The sequence below is a fragment of the Populus alba genome, chromosome 8 (assembly GCF_005239225.2).
Source record: "Populus alba chromosome 8, ASM523922v2, whole genome shotgun sequence".
Classification (NCBI taxonomy): Eukaryota; Viridiplantae; Streptophyta; class Magnoliopsida; order Malpighiales; family Salicaceae; genus Populus; species Populus alba.
The window spans coordinates 13,713,655-13,739,117 of record NC_133291.1 but is presented as its reverse complement, the minus strand read 5'-3'; the positions used below and the strand labels follow the sequence as shown (position 1 = coordinate 13,739,117).

At 33.3% G+C, this 25,463-nt stretch overlaps 1 protein-coding gene and 1 pseudogene across 1 annotated transcript; both read left to right on the top strand.

The window, feature by feature from the left end:
- The first annotated feature begins 442 nt into the window (after positions 1–442).
- LOC118054214 (glutamine synthetase leaf isozyme, chloroplastic-like) lies at positions 443–5,214 on the top strand (annotated as a pseudogene).
- Positions 5,215–7,329: 2,115 nt separating this feature from the next.
- Positions 7,330–8,582, top strand: LOC118054215 (membrane protein PM19L). The gene is made up of 4 exons (XM_035065697.2): positions 7,330–7,651; positions 7,749–7,968; positions 8,102–8,147; positions 8,245–8,582. The coding sequence occupies exons 1-4, from the start codon at positions 7,525–7,527 to the stop codon at positions 8,362–8,364; spliced, it is 513 nt and encodes a 170-aa protein (XP_034921588.1). The 5' UTR covers positions 7,330–7,524; the 3' UTR covers positions 8,365–8,582.
- Positions 8,583–25,463: the final 16,881 nt, after the last annotated feature.

Below are 25,463 nucleotides of genomic sequence, written 5' to 3'. Positions count from 1 at the left end.
ATATTTGAAAAAAAATAAAAATTCCTTGAGCACTTGTCTTATTTTTTCTTGACCCAAGGGTAAAGATGTCCTTTCAGTACTTTTAAAATAATAAAATAAAAATAAAAATATCCTTATCAACAATTTTAATTTTTTAAAAAAAATTCAAAAGTAATATAATTATCTTACTATTTCGAAAACGTGAAAAAGATATATATACCACTGGACAACACTTTAATCACCAATTTGTCATTGGAAAAACACCAAATTACTCCCGCAACCAAAACATCTCATTTTTTCTTGGAGGGAGGAAAAAAAAAATAAATTTCAACTAGGTCTGGGGTAGAGCATTTTCCCACGTGTTTTAGGAGCATATAGCTTAATCTTGCATGTTATACACAATGTAATTTAATTCAGCTCCCAGCTTCTGTCAGTGCTTTGAGGTAGATAGAGAGAGCTGAAAACCCTGAGATCGAAAGAACCTTATCTCTAATAATTTTTATGGAGTCCAAGCTTCTCTTGGTGTCGTCAAAGAGACCAAAACCCATTTTCCGCCACTCATAGCACGCCCCTATCTGCTTGGGAAAAGCCAAGAGACCTTTTTGTTTTGATCATTAAAGCCTTTAGTTTAATGCTACACTAATATATACACTTCTGCACCATACACAGTTCCCCCTCTCCCTTCCCTCTCTCTGCTAACGCAACTTCTGTCTGCTGCACAACCCACATTCCAGTCTCTCTTCCAGCCATTTTCAGGCAGTTCCCAGGTAATTAAGAACCTTGTTTACTTCTCTGCCAACTCTTTTTATGGGTTTCCTTGACAATGGTAACTTTGTATGATGACCTAAATTAGACTTTGGATAGTAGGCAGCGAGCATATATCTGGCACGTTTTCCTCATATCTACCAAGTACGTTCTTGATATTTGAGACAATGAGAGCAATCGTAGGTTCTGTTACTAAACTTCTTATAAGTTTGAGTGTATCATTCATAGTTTGATCAATCTTGAGATTAATTTTTGAGAGAGTTTCATCTTCTAAAACCTGTTTTCCATTTCAAAGCTGTCATGATGGTATTATATTCCTGAGCTACAGTAAATCTTGGCTAGATTGCTACCAGCAAGCATGAGGTTCGTGGGGGTTCTTTTGGTCATTTAAATAATAGAGCCCTTTCTGAACTTTATGCCACTGAATGATCTGGTCCACACACGAGGAATGGTATTGGGAAGAGAATAAGTCAACCTGTTAACCAGTGGACTATCACTATGGCCATCCAACACGAAGTTCCTTACTTTAGATTTCTCTTTACTTTTTGAGGTGAAACATTGTTTTATATTGCATTCTTGAAAACTGATCTACCCCTTCTTTAAATTATGTTGTTTTATAGCTGACAAGTTATATAGTTGACTATATTGTAGCATGCCAGAAATTAAGTGAAGGAGCATTTGTTCGGCCATTTTGGAAGTGAGAATTGAAATCTTTAAGTTTTGCATATGTTATAAACCAAAACTGGGAAATTTGATAAGAGGGTTCAGAAATAACTCAGATCATTTTAAAGTTCATCTCTGTAGCGTAGAAGAGGTAAGTTTGTTTCTTGATCAATTATGAGGTTGATCCACTTTCATCTTTTGATTTTGAGTGTTGCTGATATGATTTGCCTGTTCTACAGTGGACATGGTTAGCTAGACTACTGGTTTTATTAATTTCCCGTTGTCAAGTTTTGAAAATCTTGGTCAGAATATTTGTTCTAATTTTCCAGGGAGGAATAGGTGAATATGGCACAGATTCTAGCACCTTCTTCACAATGGCAGATGAGAATAGCAAAGAACTCAGCACCCGCAAGTCCCATGACTGCAAAGATGTGGAGTTCTCTAGTTTTGAAGCAGAACAAGAAAGGAACAGCTAAAAAGCTCTGCTAAATTTAGAGTGTTCGCCGTCAAGTCTTGAGAACGGCACTATCAATAGGATGGAGGATCTTCTAAATCTAGATCTTACTCCGTACACTAACAGTTTCATTGCTGAGTACATCTGGTACTATCGTCTATGCTAATCTAATTTGAATCAGTTCGAATAAGCTTATGATATTGTGTTTTCTGGATTGAGTTTGAGTTCACTTGGAATAGTAAATTTTAAGCTAGTTGCATCAGTAAGGTTATGGCATTGATCTTTCGACATCTCAATGAGTAGACTTGGGATCACTCATGATACTATTCATTTTGATACAGGATTGGAGGATCTGGCATTGATCTTCGTAGCAAGTCAAGGGTAATAAGACCTTGGTGATATTACTTGGTGAAATAAATTGCATGCCTTTTCATTTAAGGATTAGATTTTCTCATGCCCTTTCTTTTTTCGTTGCTATCGGTTGATGTCTACAGACAATTTCAAAGCCTATAGAACATCCATCTGAGCTTCCCAAGTGGAACTATGATGGATCAAGTACTGGACAAGCACCAGGAGAGGATAGCGAGGTCATTCTATAGTAAGATCTCATGAAAAATCTGATAGCATTCTGTATTTCTTTCTATTATCAAGCAATAGTATTGACTTAGCACCTTATCCCAGTCCCCAGGCAATTTTCAAGGACCCATTCCGTGGAGGAAACAACATCTTGGTGAGTGCTGTCTAAGAAAAGCAACCAGTTATGGTTCTGAGGAATTGAATTCTTAGGGAAATTGAACTGCATAAATAACTCCATTGACATCGTCTTGTCCATTCTACAAAGGTTATGTGTGATACATACACTCCACAAGGTGAGCCCATCCCTACAAACAAACGCCATCGGGCTGCTGAGATTTTCAGCAACAAGAAGGTTGTAGATGAAGTTCCATGGTATGTCTTCTTAAGCTGTCAGTCTTTCGTTAGTTTTTTTCCTTTCAATAAATCAACATGCGCAGGTTTTGAAGTAGAGTTCATGTACTTTGTGATAAATATGTGGTTAGAATTAGATGTGCTAATCCTCTGTGATCTCATAACATAGGTTTGGGATAGAGCAAGAGTACACCTTGCTTCAAACAAATGTGAAGTGGCCTTTGGGCTGGCCTGTTGGAGGCTATCCTGGTCCTCAGGTACTAGTCTGCTTGTAAAAATTCCAGTTTTATTTTTGACATAACCATTGAAGACATGGGATTTTAATATACAATGGTGATTTCTACCTATTTCAGGGTCCTTATTATTGTGGAGCTGGCGCTGATAAATCGTTTGGTCGTGACATATCTGATGCACATTACAAGGCTTGTTTATACGCTGGAATTAATGTTAGCGGCACCAATGGGGAGGTTATGCCAGGCCAGGTTTGCCTCTAGCCATTAGCATTTTCGTATCATGCACAACTCAATATGTAGCTAACAGTGTAACTCTCTTTAATCCCTACATGAATCTTTTGTTGTTATGCAGTGGGAATATCAGGTGGGTCCTAGTGTGGGCATTGATGCTGGAGATCATATCTGGATTTCAAGATACATTCTAGAGGTAATTCACCTTTATATTAAAGATTTGAACGAAAGAAAGAAACTCTAAGGAGAAAGTTGGTGTATTGAAAGACATCTCTCCATAAGCTCCAGTCACTTTTCTTATTCTATCAGCATCCTTGTCAAAGATTTGCTCTTGTTTTCTTCATAAACTTGCCCTCTTCTTCCTTCAATTAGTTTCGTGCTGCACTTTAAGGTATCTATAATTTATCAGACTGGCAAGTTTTGGAATACCCTAAATTGCAGATGGGTAAAACTGAAGATGGTTATGGGGGAGGATTTGAGTTTGTTTTAGCATCAAAATGATTTCTTTTTTTCTCATCCTCTGTTCTGACAGAGAATCACTGAACAAGCTGGTGTCGTGCTCTCACTCGATCCAAAACCAATAGAGGTAATACATATTCTCATTTAGCTTTATTATGATTTTCAGAAAACAGGTTATAGTTCTCTTTAATATTATGGATGCATATATTCTCTGTGTTGGTAGGGTGATTGGAATGGCGCTGGATGCCACACCAATTACAGGTAACAGCACTATCATTTTATCTTGAATATTAATGCTTTTATAGTACCAAGGCACACGAAATGTAAGAGAATACTGAGTGATATACATATATTGCTATGTCTGACAGCACAAAGACCATGAGGGAGGAAGGAGGCTATGAAGCAATAAAGAAGGCAATCTTAAATCTGTCACTTCGCCATAAGGAACACATTAGTGCTTATGGTGAAGGAAATGAGAGAAGGTTGACAGGAAAGCATGAAACAGCAAGCATTGACACATTTTCTTGGGTATGCTCTTAAGATATATGAGATTCCAATGAACTGAAAACACATAAATCAGAAGGGAGCTTTTCTTTGCCATAAATTGTTAATAGGTTTTCAATTGTTAATGTGCAGGGAGTGGCTAATCGTGGATGTTCTATCCGGGTGGGACGTGAAACTGAGAAGCAAGGAAAAGGTACTGAGTAAGCTAATTTTATGAGGACTCTTTTCAAAGTGATTGGTGGGTTGAGCGAATTAGGTTTAAACCTCTAGTCATATTTGGCATCACAACAAGAACAATGGATCATCCATATATATTTGGGATCACAACAAGAACAAAGTAAGAATGTTGCAAATCCTGTGATGTTGTGACCATTGTCCATGAGTGACTTCTTTTGGATAGGTTAAAATAAATGTGTTGGAATCGGTAGCTTCCCCAACTATACGAGTTATTTCCTATTTTTTACAATGTTATTGCTCTGCACTTTGGATCTGTCCTGGAATCAACATCTGCATTGTTGATCAATTTCCTGATTTTGCTTTTTATTTTCTTTTTGCAATTAGGTTACTTGGAGGATAGACGTCCAGCCTCAAACATGGACCCTTATGTCGTGACTGCTCTACTTGCTGAGAGTACAATTTTGTATGAACCAACACTTGAGGCTGAAGCTCTTGCTGCTCAGAAGCTGTCTATGAATGTCTGATATTTGTTGGTTGAAGATAACCTGAAGAGACTCAGGGAGCACCACTTGGATCTAGTTGGCCTGCGCATGGGAAACTTCTCTCTTATTTCTTCTGGACAGATCCTCGTAAATAAAGTTCCTGATGAACAAGTATTCATGCCCAAGATTGTAAAATGGCCTCTTAGATGATTAGTTTCAAGTAACGAGTAATTTGTTTTGATGCTCAAACCATCGACGTTTTGAACCTTTCCCTGCAGCTAATTGAAAATTATGGGCAGACTTTATCAGGCACTATCAAATTGAGTTCTTGATTTATTTCCTTGGCCTTGTGGGGAATTATCTAATATCGAATTTATATATGATAAAGATGATGTTTCAAAAATCCAAGTAGCCTAAGAATAGGATTTCCAACTTGGATAATTGATTAATTTATTAGTTCTAATAATCTTATGCATTCTTCCTAACTAGGAAGGTTGATAACTTGTATTTGGTGCTTTGTAAGCCATTGCAACTTATAACTAGCACTTGCAAAAGTCTTTTTTTAATGGAGGTAGGAACTCTTCAATGATTAACTAAATATCTTTTTAGAGAGCAAATACAATAATATTCTAGAAAGATGCTTTGAAAATATGCATGTAATAGAAAATGAAGATTCCAGACCTTTTATTTTGAAAGATTCATGGTGTATTTATAACCTATAAGTTTTGTCATTTTGTGACAAGAAGAGTTAGAAATGTAATTTTACCCTTATAGCATTTAATGAGAAATAAATATTTTTTACATTTATATTAATGTTTGATAGAAATATGATGAGGCCTTGGAGGAATTTTATTCATTTAAAAGGTATAGAAAGATTATGATCCTAGATATCAAATGTAGTTGAGCCTATGAAGCTTGAGCATTTCCCTAAGCTACAACTAAGGGAGGTGGGTTCGTTCTTTGAGTGATCCCAAGTGAAGTTGGTCATTTTCTTTGGCATGCCCAAGAGAGAAGATGCCATGCAAAAAGAAGAATGATCATTCCATTGGGCAAGTCTAAGAAAAGATGGTTATTCCCCCCAAACATGCCCAAAAGGAGATGGTCCATTAAGCATGGCCAAGAGAGGATGCCTATTGTCTTTGTCCTCCCATTAGAATATCCAAGGGAGGATGATCATTCCATTCGGCATGCCCAAGGGAGGAAGGTAGTCATTCCCCTAGTCATGCCATGGCTTGGCACACTGCCAAACCATATCTCGGATTTGAATGACTGCCAAGCTCACATACCAAAGTCCATGTATCTTGGACTTGACTGACTGTTTAGTCCAACTATCTTGGGTCTAGCATATATGCTAGACCTATGTTATCTCGGACTTAGCTGTCTTCCAAATCCAAATATATTAGATCTGATATATTTGTTAAACTTACACTACTTTTAACTCATTTGACTACCAAGTATAGGTATCATGAACTTTGCTAACTATCAAATCTGAATACATTGGATCTAACATGTTTGTCAAACCTACTTTATCCTGGACTTGGTTACCTGCCAAGTCCAAGCACTGTGGACTTGGCTAACTACCAAGTCCAGGTATTATGGGTCTGATATGTTTGTCAGACCTATATTATGATGAACTTGATTGACTGTCAAGTCCATGTATTTTGAATATGGTATGTTTGCTAAACCAATATTATTTTAGACTTGACTGCTTGCCAAATCAAGGTACCTTAAGTTTGACATATTTATCAGATCCATGTTGCCTTGAACTCGGTTGATTCCAAGTCGATCTAGATATCTGGAGCCTAAAATATTTGCTAGATCCATTTGATATAAAAAGATTTTTATTTATAAAAATCTTAACAAAAAAGAAGATGAAGAAGAAAACTCATCATATAAGATCTATGATTATCAACTCGCACCTGGTAAGGTGGTTCTTATTTTGCTTCTTTCCGGCTGCCAAATATAATCTAGAAATTGTCCTTATGCTATAATAAATTGTCTTAATTATTTCCCATGCCACCAATTGAACGAATAGGACAGTCCAGAAGAGAGACGGAGAACCATTTACAAGTATCTGCCATAGCATTCAAGCTGGAAACTGAAAAATCTTCTTCTTTGTTTGCTGGGCGTGTAGGAAAATTTGTGCAGAAGAATATTTTCCAGTTGAAGTGATGTCTGCGGCTCACTTTCCATCAACATAGCGATAGCAAAGAAGGGGCAAGTGAACGCAGCTAATAGCTGGTGATACTAATTCTAGAAGGTAGATACAGGATTCCAGGAAACTTTATTCTTTGTTTATGATCTGCTGGTAAAGGAAAAGTATATTATTCCAAGCAAAAGCAAAGCCCCGCAGTAAACAAACCGACAAGCCCCGCTTCAAGACTCAGGTTGATTCCTTCCCCTTCAATGAGGCAAGCCCATGGAAAGGACTAAGGGTAAGGAATTGAAGACATTTCTTCAAAATCAAGACAACGCCATTTCATATTGGAAGTAAAGAAAGACATATCAATCTGGCAGGACCAGCAACTATCTATTGAAATTTCTGGTTAAGACCAACTACTTGCATATATAATACAACGGATCTCTTCTTAGCATAACAAGTTAGGGTGACTTATTTTCTCCTCCTGTTTTTTGAGCCAGTCATAAGGCCATGGCTTCCGGAGCAAGCAAATCTGCTGCCTTCATGCTCTTAATCCTCAATATGGGGCTGTATTTTCTCATGATAGTAATCGGTTCTTGGGTTATAAATCATGGGATTGTTAGATCTCGTGAAGCAGGTGAATCAGATACCTTGCAGAGATATATATTTTCAATTATGGATTGAATTTTTCAAGAGATTACTGACTTATGCTTTACCTGTTTGAATCTATGCAGCGGCTATTTTGACAATCCCAGCACGCATATTTCCGATATACTTCCCGATGGGAAATTTGGCAACAGGTTTCTTCATCATTCTCTCCCTTCTTGCCGGCGTTGTGGGCTTCACCTCCTCTATTACTGGACTACATAACGTTTCTCTCTGGAATGCTCCAAACTTGCACGCAGCATACGCGTCTTCTCTAGCATCATTGTCACTCACCCTTCTATCCATGGGGTTGATGCTTATGCTCTCTCACTCTGTCTTTACTTAGAATCTTCCATTTTTTCTCTCAAACTCACATCGAATTTCAATTATTTCATGTTGGTTCATTCAAATTTACCAAGCCTTTTCTCAATGTGCATTGCAGATTCGCATGCAAAGAGATCGACATAAGCTGGACAGATTCAGTCTTGGTATGTCTTTCCTTTTCCTTTGTGTGTGTGTGTTCCAAGCAACGAGGGAAAGACTTTCTAACAGTGCATGGTATTGGATGTTGATGTTGATAAACAGCGTACTCTAGAAGTGGTGACGATAATTGTGAGTGGAACCCAATTGTTGTGCACTGGAGCTATCCATGTTGGAGTAGAAGACATGGTCGCACGACAGAAGAACCTGGGAGGAAGAGTTTGATTGAGCCTTCGATTTGAAGCCTGGCAACTTGTTCTGTATAAAAACACATATCTGTGGTAATAAATTAAACTGGATTTGACCATTGAGTGAGTAAATCATGTATTTCTTCTGTTGAGAATCTGTATGTAAGTACATTTATTTTCTTAATTGGATTATGAAATGAAATTTATGTACAATTATACATGATGTTGTTACTATAAAGACGAGAGATTCCACAATTCTAATTAATGCCCCAAATCACGCAGATGGGACATGAGATGATGAGGTTTTTAGGGTTATTTTTCATGTATTGATTGAGATGTGAATTAATCAACCTCTATGGTAGATACCTGAGAAACGCAATAAAGACACCTGACAGGGATGTTTTCTCTTGGACAATGATCGGCAAACAACAATGGCCGCGTTAAGGAAATGCGCTAAAGGTGGCATCCTTTCATGACTAAAAAAATTACATTAAATATTGTATTTTGAAAGTGTTTTTAAATAATTTATTTTTTTAAAAAAATAATATATTTTTAAATTATTTTGATGTGCTAAGCTCAAAAATAATTTTTAAAAAATAATAAAAAATTATTTTAATGTGTTTTGGAATGAAAAACACTTTAAAAAAATAACTGATACCACACTTTTAAACATCAACTAAAATAAAAGGGTTTTTCACCCTTCATGAGCTCAGTATTCATCCTCTTATAAATATAGATAGATTGTGTAAAAAATTTTAATTTGATTCTTGATTTTTTTTCTAGTGATTTAAATTTAATTGAAGATTAGTTAATTTTGATTTTTTATGAAAGAGTGTGATTGAAAAAAGAAGGATCCAAAAGTAAAAGACACTAAACATGAGTGGTGTTCCATAAGTTTTAAAAAAAAATGCACTTTAATCCTCAAACTTAAAAAAATAACGCAGATTATATAATTCCCTTACCTCAAAATTTTTCAAATTCAATTTTGATAGAAACGTTTATTTTTGTTATTTTTTTAGTCTTTGGTTGAGAGAGAAAAAAAAAAAAAGTCACCAAATCCTAATAATATAGAGAAATATGTCGTTGACATCGATTTAGGCTACCAAAATAGACGATATTTGTGTCAAATGGTTTTTTTTGTATTAAGGGAGTTCATATTAGCTGGTTTTTTTTTTTTTAACTTTTAAAGTTTATGAAAAACATATCTGAGCTCAGGTTGATTTTTGATTTCGGGTTAATTTTGGTTTTTTGGGATGATTTTTTGGAAGTCATAAATAGGTTTATCATGGTTCTTAAGGTGTTTTGTAACAACCCCGATTTCCCACATCCTTTTTCGCGATACATTGGAAATTTTCAGGTATATATATATATATATATATATATATATATATATATATATATATATATATATACCTGAAAATTTCCAATGTATCGCGAAAAAGGATGTGGGAAATCGGGGTTGTTACATGTTTTTATATGTATTTTGGGTTAAAATGGGTTGAAATTAGGTAAAAAAAAAACTTAGACTCCGATTTTGCGGCCATCATAATGGCCAGAGTGTAGGTAAGATCAAACAACATGTTTTCTGATTTTTTTTTTTTCAAAACAATTAGGGCAAACAACATGTTGTCTTCCCCGAGTACAACAAAAAAAATAAAGTCCTAGTTGTTTTGGCCTAGCCTTGACAAAATAGACCAAGCAGATTGGCCTAGTTTGCAAGCTTAGTAGCATCTGACCTTTTTTTTTCAACGAATGCTTCTTTTTATATGTATTTTTTTAAAAAAACAAATTATATTTAAATTAATATTTTTTTCTCTCTTTTATTTTGTTTAGAGAGCCACTTTTAAAAGATAAATTTTTTTTATGCCTTTAATTTTCAAAGAAGTTTTTTTGATTAATCTATATATATATTTTTTAATCTTTTGTATAGATAAACTATATTTTTGAAAAATAAAAAAATATTTGTTTTCAAATAATATTTCTAATATGTGTTGCCTTGCATTTTTTTTATTGTTTTATTTAACCAATTTAATGTGTTTGTTTATTTCTATTATCATTTGATTGAATAAAAAAGTATTATAATAAAAAAAAATTAGCAAATATAATCGAGTAAATGTCCAATCTTGCAAAATTAAATATTTTGATCTGCATCTATCTTTTGGTTTTCAAGTTTTATTTTTAGGTATTGTTAATGACTATTTACTTATTTATTAACATACATAGTTCTCAGTTTATTGATTTACATATATGAATAAACTTTTTTATTTGTACTTAAATTTTTTGAACTACAAAAATACATTGAAAAAACCTGTATATACAGTTTTTTTTTTATAAGAAATAAAAATATCTGACCAACGGCGAAGCCCAAGTCACATAACTAGTAAAAATCTAAAACATGTAGGCTAGGTACTATTGAGCCGCACTATTCACACACACACAAAACATTGTGGATGGCACTGTGCATTTTCCAATAATTAATTTTGATCTTCAAAGTTTTATTTTAGACGATTTAATCATGATAAAAGGCCAATTGATTTGGATTTCTTAGTTAATGGTTGAATTGGAAGAATAGAGATCAAAATTAAAAAGACACCAAACATAGACGGCGTGCCAGAAGTTTTGGGAAAGATACATTTTAGTCCTCGACCTTTAAAAATATCGCATATTATACAATTTCAATACCTCAATATTTTTTCAATTTGATTTTAGTATAAAAGCTCATTTTTGTTATTTTTTTTAGTTCTAGTTAAGAGAGGAGAGAAAGAAAGAGGTCATTGATTTTTGGCGATAGGGAGAGAAAAATATATTTGACACGGATTTAAGGCATCAAAATAGTCGATATTTGTGTCAAAAGGTTCCATTTGATAAGGGGAGTTCATATTAAGTGTTTACTTACCTTTAAAGTTCGTGTAAAAACATATTAAGCCCGAGTAGATTTTTGGTTTCTGGTTGATTTCGGTTTTTTGGACAATTGTTTGGTTTTTTAGGTCGTGAATAGGTTTATCATGATTCTTAAGGTGTTTTATAGGTGTTTGGGATTAAGAATAGATTGAAAAGTGAGTTTTTTTGGATAAAAAAAAAACTTAAGCCTTGATTTTTCAGCTACCATAGTGGCTAAAATATAAGAAAAGTTAGACAACGCATTGGCTACCCCAGGAGGCGACGCGTCATTTGATTATTTTTTTTCAAACATAATATTTGTTTTCTCTTTTATTTTATTCAATCAATTTAATGTGTGTGTCTATTTCTATTATCATTTAATTGATTAAAAAATTATTTTAATAAATAAATTTATTAAATAGAACCAGATAAATCTCACGTCTTGCTCTACACATGTAGCAAATAAACAAATTAAATATCTTGATATATATATGTTTCTTATTTTTTTTTGTTTTATTTTTTTTTATCATTGATGGTTTATTTTATTTATTAACACGCATAATTCTCAATTTATTTATTTACATGTATGTATAAAGTTTTTGATTTTTGGGTTTTTAGATCGTGAATAGGTTTCTCATGATTCTTAAGGTGTTTGGGGTTAAGAATAAATTGAAAAGTGAGTGTTTTTTTTATTAAAAAAACTCAAGCCTTGATGTTTCAACTACCATAATGGCTGAAATATAAGCAAAGTTAGACCATGCATTGGCTGCCCTAGGAGGCGACGCGTCATTTGATTTTTTTTTCAAACATAATATTTGTTTTTTCTTTTATTTTATTTAATCAATTTAATGTGTGTATCTATTTTTATTATCATTTAATTGATTAAAAAATTATTTTAATAAATAAATTTATTAAATAGAACCAGATAAATCTCACGTCTTGCTCTACACATGTAGCAAATAAACAAATTAAATATCTTGATATATATATGTTTCTTATTTTTTTTGTTTTATTTTTTTTATCATTGATGGTTTATTTTATTTATTAACACGCATAATTCTCAATTTATTTATTTACATGTATGTATAAAGTTTTTGATTTTTGGGTTTTTAGATCGTGAATAGGTTTCTCATGATTCTTAAGGTGTTTGGGGTTAAGAATAAATTGAAAAGTGAGTGTTTTTTTTATTAAAAAAACTCAAGCCTTGATGTTTCAACTACCATAATGGCTGAAATATAAGCAAAGTTAGACCATGCATTGGCTGCCCTAGGAGGCGACGCGTCATTTGATTTTTTTTTCAAACATAATATTTGTTTTTTCTTTTATTTTATTTAATCAATTTAATGTGTGTATCTATTTTTATTATCATTTAATTGATTAAAAAATTATTTTAATAAATAAATTTATTAAATAGAACCAAGTAAATCTCATGTCTTGCTCTACACATGTAGCAAATAAACAAATTAAATATCTTGATATATAAATGTTTCTTAATTTTTCTGTTTTATTTTTTGTTATCATTGATGGTTTATTTTATTTATTAACACCCATAATTCTCAATTTATTTGTTTATATATGCATAAACTTTTTGATTTTTACTTATAATTTCTTTTAACTACAAAAACATGTTGAAAAAGCCTGTATATAAAACTTTTTATTGAAAATACAAATCTAACCCATGGCAAAGCCCAAGTCAACTATCTAATATAATATAATTCAATTTTACAATTGAAAGCTTATCTTTATTATAATTCTTATTTTCTAAGTTAGATGTAAATGTTTTTACACTAAATGAGAATTTTTTTATGTACATTATAATTATGAAATGTAGTAGAATATTACAAAATGATCATACAAAACCACGAACTAAACATGTTTATTAAACTTGATTAGGATTGGCATGTTGTTCTTGTAAACATGGACCTATAATCTAACTTGAATTAAGTTTCTAGTTGAATCAGACAAAACATTAATGCAACATCCCTATTTCTGGGATCAAACAACACAATTATACTACTGAATTTTTGGGTACACACACATTAGGTTTACCAAAATTTCTATAGAAATTTGGGCAGAGTCTCCCCTATACCGGGAATATCCCAAGTTATCGACAATTTATCCTGCATACATTTCATTCTCATTCCACAATCATAACATATTCATTTTGCATCGCAACCAAACTCACTGCTAGTCACAAAAATAATAACTCACATATTCTTTTCCCTTCTCAATTACAAACACGTACAAATGGTAGTCAAACATGGATAAGCAACATCAATATTACAAGAATAAAATGGTAAGAATCTTAGGTCTTGATGATTAATATAAAGAGTTACTCATACAATTTGAGTCATATAATTACTTCAGGCAAAATACATTGGAATTCATTTAATTTCTAATTCATAAAAGGGAACTAGAAACACTAATTTCCTAATTCATTCAAAAGGACTTAGAAACATGAATTCCCTAATTCATACAAAAAAACTAGAAATCTATGACACTACTCTTGACGTGAATGAGAAGGATTTGTAACAAAATACATATTATTGAAATATGAATATCACAATAACTATAGCAACATAAATATCTAACAATTTATTAATGCAAACATGTTTTCATATTCCATTCACTTCTTTCTTCTAGTTCCCATTGGAACTCCTTTTTCATTCATCTACTAAAAGTGTTTCCTTTTCCATTATCAATTCCATTCAAGATTTCATAAGATTAACAACGATTATTTTCCGCTAACACATTACCAACACCAATTTTACTAGTATCATCATCACCCCGTAGATGTCGATGCATAGCGATCCCTTTACTCGGGATCCTAGTATACACTAAATGTATGCTAGCCAGTACATGGTGATCCCCTTACCCAGGACCCTTACATACATTAAATGCATGCCAGTCCACGCTCCATATCACACTTCTCATTTTTTCTTTATCAGCAATAATTTCATTACTTGGCAATTCACACAAGAATCATTCACCTTGAATACATATACATTCAAAATATTATCCAAAATATCAACATCATTACACAAACTTTCATCCTGTCACATAATATCCAACATTCATTAATTTACATTTCACATCAATAACATATTAAATCATGGAATTTAACTAGAAAGTATAGGTGTGAATCACCTACCTACAGTAGAAGCTCTACTCGTGCTCCTTTGTTGCTGCTGTTGCACAATGCTTGTGGTCCTTCCTAGTAATCACATGCGTATCTCATAAGTTATTCTCATTCAAGGATACATTTCATAATAACGATATCAATAGCGAATACAAGCCTTTCTTTAAATTATTTATTTCCTTATATTTTACGTTCTCTCATTTCATCCATTAATATCGTCATTCTTTGTCCCATTATAGTCATCATTATAAATTTTCATTTTAAATATGGCTCGTTTCCTTTGGAAATTAAAATGCAATATCCCATGTTTTTCGAAGTAAAAAGACCCAGTTTTCACCCTTAACGCATCTAGATAATCGCTTTAGCAACTTTTCAAATTTGCCAGTAGAGGTCGTATTCCGATCTCTCCTCAGATTTTTTACTATATCTTGAGCTACATGACTCCATTTTAAGCAAGGTCGTCGCTTTGGAAAGCTATGGCACAGGGTTACAAGTCCCTTGAAGAGAGAAGAACCCAGTTCTGTCCCCAAGACACTAAAAATTACTTATCAACAAATAAGATCTACTGCTCTACAGGGTCTATCATGACCCAGTCTCGATTGATGACCAATAAATGGAGTTCTATAGCTCCAAATTAAGCAAAACCAACTTTCTTGGTTAGTCAACATCCAAAATATAATTTTTATAAAGGAACCTCATCCTAATTCCTTCATCCTTCTACTTGAATTCTCTTTGAAAGTCAGGAAATGAATCTGTCTAGATTCCTTAACCTTTCCATTTACACACAACACTTACAATTTAACTTTCCCTCTTTTCTTTTCATATGGCTGGCCACCCCTCACTTAATTACCAATATATTTTCTTTAATAATTGATTATGATTTCATGCCGTTAATCACATATAACACATGAATTTACTTAATTTTAACAATTAATACATTTCCCCCAATTCAAGTCTAAGAACCGAAGCTCAAAATTCAACATTCAACGTTAAGGCATCAATTCATAATCGAATTTGAAATGACTTATAGGATCATGTTTAGAACTCCTTACCTAGTAAAAATCAAGGTCTCGATCTTCAACCAATAATTTTTTTTTTTGACTCCCCTTCTTTTCTAATGGCAGTCGACCATCCCTTCTCTTTTTTTGTTCAAATCTTCTTGTTAATCTCTTGCCCATAAGTGTTTACTCTACCTAAAATGAGTTCTTGGAATTTTGGTGTTTTCCTTTTGATTTGGCAAGAATAAATTCAAAAACTCCCTTCCTTTATCTTAATATTGCTGCAGATTTTTTATGAGCAAGGAAGAGGGGTATTTATACCCCATAATTTTTTTTATTTGTACTTAGGTCCCATTTCCTTTAGTTGTACCATTTTTGCCCCTTCAACTTTTTAGCTTAGTTCATTTTTTTTTTAATTTAATCTAACCCTCAATATTTTTTAGTTAAATTTATAACATCTCGAAATATTTCATCCAGAAATTTATATCCAAATTTTTTTTGAATTCTTGTTTTTATTTAAATATGTAGATGAATTTCTTCACCTTTATTTCCCATTTATTTAGTTTACAATTTACACAAACATTTATTTCTCAGGGTTTACATTCTCCCCTCCTAATAAAAATTTTATCCTCGAAATTCAAGTTACATACCCATATCGAAGAATAGATGTGGATATTTCCCTTTCATCTCAGATTCTTTTTCCCATGTTTCTTTTTCTATTCGAGAGCTTTTCCACAATACTCTCACTAAGGGGATTATTTTATTCCTCAACACTTTCTCATCTCGATCCAAGATCTTGACGGGTTTGGCTTCCATGGTTAGATCCTCTTTAATCTCCATAGGAACTTGTGGCAATACTCGTGAGGGTTCTATCTTGGTCTTTCACAACAATGATACATGGAACACATTGTGAATCTTATCCAAATATGTAGGTGACACGACCAAAAGATTGATGTCTTCTCCCAAGTGCAGGAGTGTAGAAGTAATAAATAACCCGGCAAGACCGGGTTCGAACCACAGAGAGGTTAATTGTATAAATTATAAATAAATAAGACAACAACAACAATAACAATAATAATAACAATAATAACAATAATAGTAATAGTAATAGTAATAGTACTCAGTACGTGGCGTTGTTATACCTGAAAATGATATAAAAGATCGGGTCACAGGTTTCCAGCCTATATACTGAGTTTATGAAAAGATCAAAGAGATATATTATATAATATAAACAAAATGTAAATAATAATAATAAAAAAAAAAAACATCAAAGGATCCACCAATGGTATTTCAAACAAGTATAGTATAAACTCTTATTACTCAATTTGGAAGCCACACACGGAGGAGGTTTCAATTGGATGATTTGTTATTAATAGCTCATTATAAATTATTAACATGATCATATTAATTATCTTATTTACATAACACCAAACTTTTAAATATTGTCAGGAATTCATGATGTTAACAACAAATCAAGTTCATTTCATAGCCCAGGTGTAGGTAATACCATACGATTGGGATATGAGAGTGCCAAACATTTGTTGTACCAAGTGTTATACAACACAAATCTAGATTAATCATTTAACAAGCAAGGTATTAAGAATCAGTAAGATAAAAAGATAAGACATGCTAATATTAAACATTAAGGTCCATGTTGAGTTTATACTATACTTATTCTTACACCATTAGTGTAACCTTTTCACCTTGACATAATAAACTTAGCTAAACATAATGAAGAAGAGAAACATAAATAAACAAAACAAAAACATAAATAAGATACAAGTTAACTATGGAAAGGAAAGGAAAGGAAAAACATAAACAAGATATTAATGAAAGCAAAACTTAAAAATTACAAAAAAAATATAAAGAGAGAAAATAAAGAGCATCAACTTGATCTGAACAACCAAGCCCCCAAATGCAATGCAAATGCCTCCTTTTATAGGCCAAAATTCAGAATTATTGATTTGATGACTAATTGTTGAGTGGGTGGCCAACTTTTGACTTTGTAAAAATCCTTATCTTCTTGTCTGAATAAAACGAAAATGCTAGAATCAGAACTGGGTCCACTTGAAAACATGAAAGTTGTAAGAAATTGACTCAGCTTTCTAGAAAAAAAAATGGAGGTGATTTGGACTTCTAGAACTCCAGATATGGGCCAAACACTGAACAGTGTTCCGACTACATGACAGATTCGGACTTCTCCGTTGTTGCTATAATTTGGACTTGCAAACGGCCTTCTTAGATCTAGATGAAAACATGAAAGTTGTAGGCCTATGTCTTACTGAATTTGTGTAAAAATTTGAGATTATTTTGACATCTAGAACTCGAGATATGACTCAATTACCGAATAGTGTTCCAATTTGGACTGCACCAACATCTCTTTTCTAAGCTTCACCCTCCCTTTGTCCTTTCAATTTCCATACTTGAACTCATCAATCAATTCTTTGATTTATTTAATAGGCCTGCATTTAAGATGAACATTTACCATATATTAAGGCATTTTATAGTATTAGACTTGTTATTATAAAACATGCTTTAGTTAAGGAGTTATTGATACTTTAAGTGCAAAATAATGATATAAAACCTTGATAAATATACACTTTTAAGCAAGGTTGTCAAAAACGCTTTTTTGACACGACACGGAACATACAATATAAACTCGACTCGTAAACTCGACTCGTAAACTCGAATCATAAAATCGTAAAATCAGAAGTAAAATTTTTTAACTAAAAATCGTAAAATCGCAAGTAAAATATTTTAACTAAAATCATAAAATCGCAAAATAAACATCCAAACATCTTAAAATACATAATTCAAATACAATACAAGTAAAATAAACAATACAAATATCCAAACATCTTAAAATACATAATTCAAATAAAAGTAAAATAAACAATACAAATATCCAAACATCTTAAAATACATAATTCATACATGTCCATAGTATTTCAATAACTAAAAGTTAACACATCTAAAACAAACAGTCTGTAGGTGTGTCATGTAAACTAAACACACCCTCATTACCTTTGTCTCCCTCATTATTCCTAAAACAGTCATCAAAATCATTACCATCTAAAGGATTATTACTGCTACTACTAGTACCAGCACCGATATTAGGAACATTAGTGCTACTACTAGTACCAGGACCAACACCAATATTGTCAACAATATTTAACTCCAAGCTCCTTGAATGATTTGGATTGACATCATTCTGAATCTCTAAATCATCTTCAGTTCCATGACACTCCATCCCAGCATCATTAAGATTTTCTTCATCATCACTTTCATCTTCTTTGCCGTTTTTCCTTCGTGTTGCACTATCAATGACACCAAGCAAGTCAAAGTTGGATGAACCATCATGTTTCTCTCCCTCGGTTATCCAATCATCATCAGATGAGAGATGATCAAAAACTTCACCAAAATCATTAGCTTGCCTTTTGACTTGGTTATCATTTAATTTCAGATTGCACATTACAAATACCAAGTCATTCATTTTTTTCTGGTGCAAATGATTTCTTCGTTTTGTATGAACCTATGTAAGAAATTCAAATTAATACCATATAAGATTCTTATAAAATATTAAAATATTAAAATTAAAAAGGAAAAAACTTATCATCTCAAATGCACTCCAGTTTCGCTCGCATCCAGATGAACTACAAGTCAAGCTTAAAACTCGAATTGCAAATTTTTGTAGCTCTGGACATTCATCCCCATAAGAATCCCACCATTTAGCTGGAGTCTTTTTATCCCTTGTTATCTTGGCAGCCTCAATACCGAACAACCCACTTGCATCCTTGAATGAATCAAGTTGCAAGTCAATTTTACACTTTTCACTTGCATTGGGCACCATCCTTTCTAAGCATTGATATAATCCAATTTTAATGTTGGCATTAACTTTAAAATTAGAATTATAATGATAATGAGGATTCAAATAATATGTTGCTGCATGTAAAGGTCTATGAAGTTGAAGCTCCCATCTTGCATCAATGATATTCCATATAGGCATATAACTACAAAATAAAAATAAGAATATTATCATCAACATTATATGACCTAGCTAGTAAACATTATAATCAACTGATAGTAGTAAATAAATAATTAGCAATATATATAATCAATACCTTTTTTTCACAGAACCAAAATTCACTTGTATCTTCTCTTTTGCTTGATCCATTGCTTCATATATAAAACCCATAGCTGGTTTTTCATCTGAATCAACTAATCGAAGAACTTTTATCAAAGGATATGCTGCTTTCATACATGTAGTAACATCATGCCAAAACTTGTTGTCCAAAACACAACTTTGAATTCGCTTCCCTTCTTCTGTTTTTGAAAACCTACATGACCTCCATTGGGTGGAACTAAACATTGTCATCAATTATATCTTACAATCACTCAAACATCCAAGAGTTAAGTATGCAGTAGCAAATCTAGTGGCAGCAGGCCTAATCAAATCCTTTCCTTTTGTAAAGTGTCTGAGCATGGAAATCAGAATAGTTCTTGAATATATGTATGAGGTGATTCTCCTCCCATTAGAAATAGTTACTTGATGGACCTCTAGTTTCTTCTCAAAATCTTCCAATATCAAGTCAATATAATGGGCAGCACATGGTGTCCAAAACAATCTTTTTCCTTTTCCCATCAACAATTGCCCTGCTGCCTTATAATTTGCAGCATTGTCAGTGACTACTTGCACCATATTTTCCTCTCCAATCCTCTCCACAATAGCATCCAACATCTCAAATACCTTATCAGCAGTCTTGGATATATTTGAGGTATCTACCGATGATAAAAAAATTGTCCCTTTAGGACTATTAACCAAGAAGTTGCAAATAGAACGCCTTTTCTTATCAGTCCATCCATCAGACATTATTGAGCAACCTGTTTTTTTCCATTCTACCTTGTACTCCTCAAGCAAGTTGATTGTGTGATCTACTTCTTGCTTCAAATACTTCTCTCTAATATCATGGTAAGACGGAGGCTTAAAACTTGGTCTATGCTTTGCAACCAATTCAAGTGCCTTAACAAATTCAGGGTTTTTCACACAGTTAAATGGAATTGCACTGGTGTAGAAAAATCTTGCAATTTGTCGACATGCTTCTTCTCTAACATCCCTTTTTAGCAGCTGATTGATGGTGGTTTGTGTACTTCCACTCCCACTTACTACTCTTTTTCCTTTGTCCACTGAGGTAATTTCATTCCCTTCATCATTATCTTCATCTTTTCCAATATATTGGAAAGCCTTTCTTTTTTTCTCTGCTGCTTCTTGATTTTTCACCAAAACATTCAACATCATCTTCTTTACATCTTCCAGTACTTGTTGGCATGGCTCAACATCCTTTCGAGTGCAAGTCAAATGATGCTTGAAACGGTAAATACCTCCACTGATAATTTTCTGACAATACTTGGACTGCACCCTTCTTGAATTCTTATCAACATCTATACCATATTGCCATCCCACATCAAGTTTATTGCCACTGTTAGTTTTTTTAGATGCCATGAAACCTGCAGTTCAAGAATAAAAAAAAAAAAAAAAAAAGCAACTATTCAGCACAGCTTGCAAATCAACAAGAGAAATAGAATTCACGTGGATAATAGTTGCCAGCCTAAAGCTACAAGGCCCCGGGACTCCATGTTTCACAGAAGCCGAAAACAAGAGATGATGTGTTTCATGAGGGCATGAATGATGCTGGAAAGGAATTTTAAATGTTAGCAGAACTTATTTGACGAGTAAAAAAAATGAAAATTTCCATGGTCTTTTCCTATTGTCTTTCTATACAATCATTGTATCCTACAATAATGAAAATTTCCATGGTCTTTTCCTAGTATTTAACCCATTCAGGATTCATCCTTATCTTGCTTGAATGCATAGATCAAATGATAATTCCTCGTGCTTAATTCCAGAAGGCCAAACATATATATGTATTAAAATAGTTCTGTTGTAAAATCTAAAATGGTGATAGCTGATGCCGTGTATGACGAAGCTAATTACACTTCTTGGATGTCATGGTTCATGAACACAGAGAATTAGTTCATAGTGCCACAGAAAAGCCAGTTCTTCATGGGGAATAAAGGTCAGCACAAAGTACCGCATGATTCGAAAGATGATCATAACAGGATTGAAAGTACTCTTAAAGTAGCAGAGGTAAAGGAAAATGCAGTATTGTAAATTTGTAATCCTCTTTTTTGCATTGAAATTAATAAAAAAAAAATGCCATAAATAGTTAGTGGTAAAGATGAAACTGTAAGGGCTAGTAGTCGGGATTTCAACTTCTCGAAGGATGAGAAAATGGGATGCCTTGAAAATTTTAATATAATTAACAGTAGAGATATCTTGCTTTTTAATCCTTCTTTCCTTTAGTACAAAAGGCATTCCAAATTTCCAATCCAAGACTGCAACAGAAGCACTACAAAAGGCAGGTGCCACACACACACTCTCTTTTCTTTCATTCACATTTGAAAATTTTCATGCTTATCAACAGATACATGCATTTCATCAACACGTCTTGGACTCTCAAATTTCAACGAGAATATAATATTTCAAGGCCCTACTAGCTAGTAAAACAATGAACTTGACTGGATAAATTAAAAACACAAACAGGAAAAAAGCTACTGATGGAAAAAGAAAACCAGATCCATGGAAGTGCCTTGGCAGTGAACTTACAACTTACAAGGAGTTTCCACGTTCATACAAGAATGCAGCAGACTTTTCTTGGCTGGAATGCTTCGTTGTCTATACAAAATTGCAGAATCTGCAACACCAAAGCAATAAGATCAAACACAGATTCAGAATCCTAGATAATCCCCTTTCGAAAAAATACCCAGCACTCCAGCAGCAAACAAAGTATAGTAGAAATGTAGAATGCCTAGAAGCCTAGAATCTAGATAATCCTAGATAATGCAGCACATAATTCCTAGATAATTTGTCTCTAATCAGCACCATTACACAGAAAAAACAAAGCTTGGGATTGGGAATCAATTCTTACCTTCGTCCTTGGCGAGACGCTCCGGATCGGGGGAGTGATTTTTTAATTTGCTGGGGAAAGGGGAAAGGGAAAAGGGGAGAAAGGGATTCTTGGATTGGGAGAGTGTGACTGTGTGAGAGTTGTAGTTACTCTATGTCTTTGTCAAAGTCACGGTGAAACAGTGGAGAAACCGAGAAAGTGAAAAATTTTCTTAACTCGTTAACACGGTCCGATTTTAACGTTTTTTCCGATTCAGACCGTTTTTATACGAGTTTGACCGAGTCAACCCGATTTTGCTGGTTTTCGAGTTTTAACCTTGATTCTAAACGTTCTTGGAGTTTTAACTCGTAAAATCGGACGATTTTACGAGTTAAAACGCATTTTTAACAACCATGCTTTTAAGTACTAATCACACCCCCCCCAACCAGTTTATTACTAGTCCCTAGTAATCAAAGCGTTAAAATAGAAAAACAATTTGCAAATTCCATAAAGCAAGGCATTCATCAATCAACTTCCTTTAATTTATCTAGATAAACAAACTCTCATTAAATTCATATATCTGCTCAATACCTCTCAAGCAAGATATTACTAAACCTTTCTTTTGTGCTCAAAATATCAACATATAGTTATGGGGCGTTACTTGGAAGAAAAACAAATTTTTGTTATAATGTTTAAGGCTAACTTCCTTAGGTTGGGATTATTATTATTTTTTTCTTTTTATTTATTTATTTATTTATTTATATACACATACAACTTGAAACACAATGTATCTTTAACCCATGTAACGAGTTTTTGGCTAATGACTCCCAGGCCAGTTGGTCTTAGGGCATTAGGTGTTGAGACACCCCTATGAGCTTAGCAACTCGGGTTGCAGATACTGATACGTAGATAGTGCAATATTTGATTCCCTTAAGCTTTTCTCCTCAACCCATGTAACAAGCGTTGGGCCAATAGCTCCCAAGTCAGTTGACTTTAGGGTATTAAGTGTTAAAACACCCATTCGGGCTTAATTGCTTAGGTTAGGGAGGCTACAAAACCAAAATTATCTACCTTTTTATTATCATTATTTGTTTTTTTTTGCAAATTATGTACTATACATTTCCCTTAGTTGTTACCTTTAACAAAAGAATATAAATAATGTAATAATCCAACATGCAACCCACAATCATGTGTTAAAGTGTGTGTGTGAAAATGAAGATTTAAAAATACTTGTTAAATGAGCATATGAGCAGAATCAAGTGCTACCAATACGAGAATTTGTAAACCTAAATATTTCAAGAAGTATTCTGATAGACCCTGTTAAGAATGTTTACTAAGATGCGTCTCAAGAGTTACTTTAACAAAAGAACTCCTTTTACTTTGCCATCCTAGTAACAACAGTTTTGCAAATAGTTTATGAAATAGAAAACACAGTTTTTTTTTTTTAAAAATATCAACTATTACCCTTTCCCCCCAACCAAAATGAGACATTGTCCTCAATGTCTTAAGGTAAAAAGATAGAGTATAGAAGACATCACCTAAAATAACAAACACCGACAAACCTGAAACATATTTAAACAAATATAAGAAACAACAAAACACAATAATAAAACCAAAAGACGCAAATATTTATAGATGAGAAATTAAAAATGCAATCACATCACCTATATGTAGGTCATTCGTAGTCTTACACTCTCTCTCTCTCTCTCTCTCTCTCTTTATTTATTTATTTTGAAAAAGCATGTGTATGTACAGGTAGTTGTGATTGTGGCTCACATCTTTTCTTGGTTTTACATCCAAGAACGGCTTAAACGCCCTTTATGGGTTGGGGATAGGCTTCCCATCCAGTTTTCTTAAAAACTGGTTAACATGGTCTTTTTTAGTCAAATTCCCAAGACTAAGTCGAGCATGTTTTTTATGGAATTAGGGCCATAAATCATAAATTGCATGATGCACATCTCCACTAGGGTGCGTCTTAAGAGTCAATAGAAGATTATCTAAAGACCCCTTACTCAAGCCATCCTTAATGAATTGTATTTTATCTTCACGATTTACAGATACCATCCCTAAAGAACAACATGTCGCATTACAAGTCCATTTGGCACATGTATGACAGACTTTTAGTCGTTTTGCACGACGCTTCTTTGCAAAAGTGCTTTTACCTGTTCCAGGCATGTGTGAAATGAAAGAATTGGAGGACTCACCTGATAATCGAACCTTTGCTTCAATCAGCCAACGAATACCTTCAAGAATTCCATGATTCATTAACAACCTCAATCTTGCACATCTAGCACGGTAAATTTTTGTAATCGCATTCTGAGGCAGAGCGGAAAAATATTTTTTTAATTTTTCAAGAGTGGTGTCCATTTTCAAATGAGAATTGGATGAGAGATTCAAAGAAAAGAGAAAGAGAAAGAGAAAGAGAAAAGAATTGCACAAATATATACACAGATATCAGTTATCATGGAAAACTGAAAGAACCGACTTAAAAGTCACGGAGTACCGTTATCCTCCATTTGACCGGGGTGAGATAAACTAGCAAAACAAAAGTCACACAAAAAAGGAACACACAAAAAAATGTGAGAAAAACAAAATAATCAACCTTTATCTACAAGATCATTCAAACTAATGAATTCATTTTCACTAGGAAACTCATCAAAGTAAACTTTCAAACGATATCCATTTACCTTCAAAACATTGTCATTCTTTGAATTCTCAATATCAAGGGCCCCATAAGGATACACATGTTTCAAAATAAATGGACCACTCCATCGTGATCTTATTTTTTCAGGAAATAAATGGAGTCGAGAATTATAAAGTAAAACTTTTTGACCAGTATCAACTTTTTGACAATTTTCACAAGTTTTGCAGAATGCATGCGTGTCCTTGAACATGGTGGGCCAATAAAATCCATTTTGTAAGATTTTTGCAGTCGTCTTTCTTGATGAGAATTGACTCCCACATGCTTCAGAATGACAAAGTTTAATGACACTACTTACCTCATTGTCAAAAATGCATCTTTGAAATTTTTGTTCAGGACAATATTTGAATAAGTTAGGGTCGTCCAAATAAAAGTTCTTTACTTCGTTCAAAAACTTTCCTTTGTCTTCAGTACTCTAGTGAGCTGGCAAATCTCCTGAAGCAAGAAAATTGATATTTTTAGCAAACCAAGGCA

What these genes read in the sequence shown, in the direction of transcription:
- LOC118054215 (XM_035065697.2), top strand. Translation starts at nt 7,525, where the DNA reads ATGGCTTCCGGAGCAAGCAAATCTGCTGCCTTCATGCTCTTAATCCTC. An exon ending in TGTTAGATCTCGTGAAGCAG is followed by an intron (nt 7,652 to 7,748) that starts GTGAATCAGATA and finishes GAATCTATGCAG; the next exon opens with CGGCTATTTTGACAATCCCA. An exon ending in CTCACCCTTCTATCCATGGG is followed by an intron (nt 7,969 to 8,101) that starts GTTGATGCTTAT and finishes TGTGCATTGCAG; the next exon opens with ATTCGCATGCAAAGAGATCG.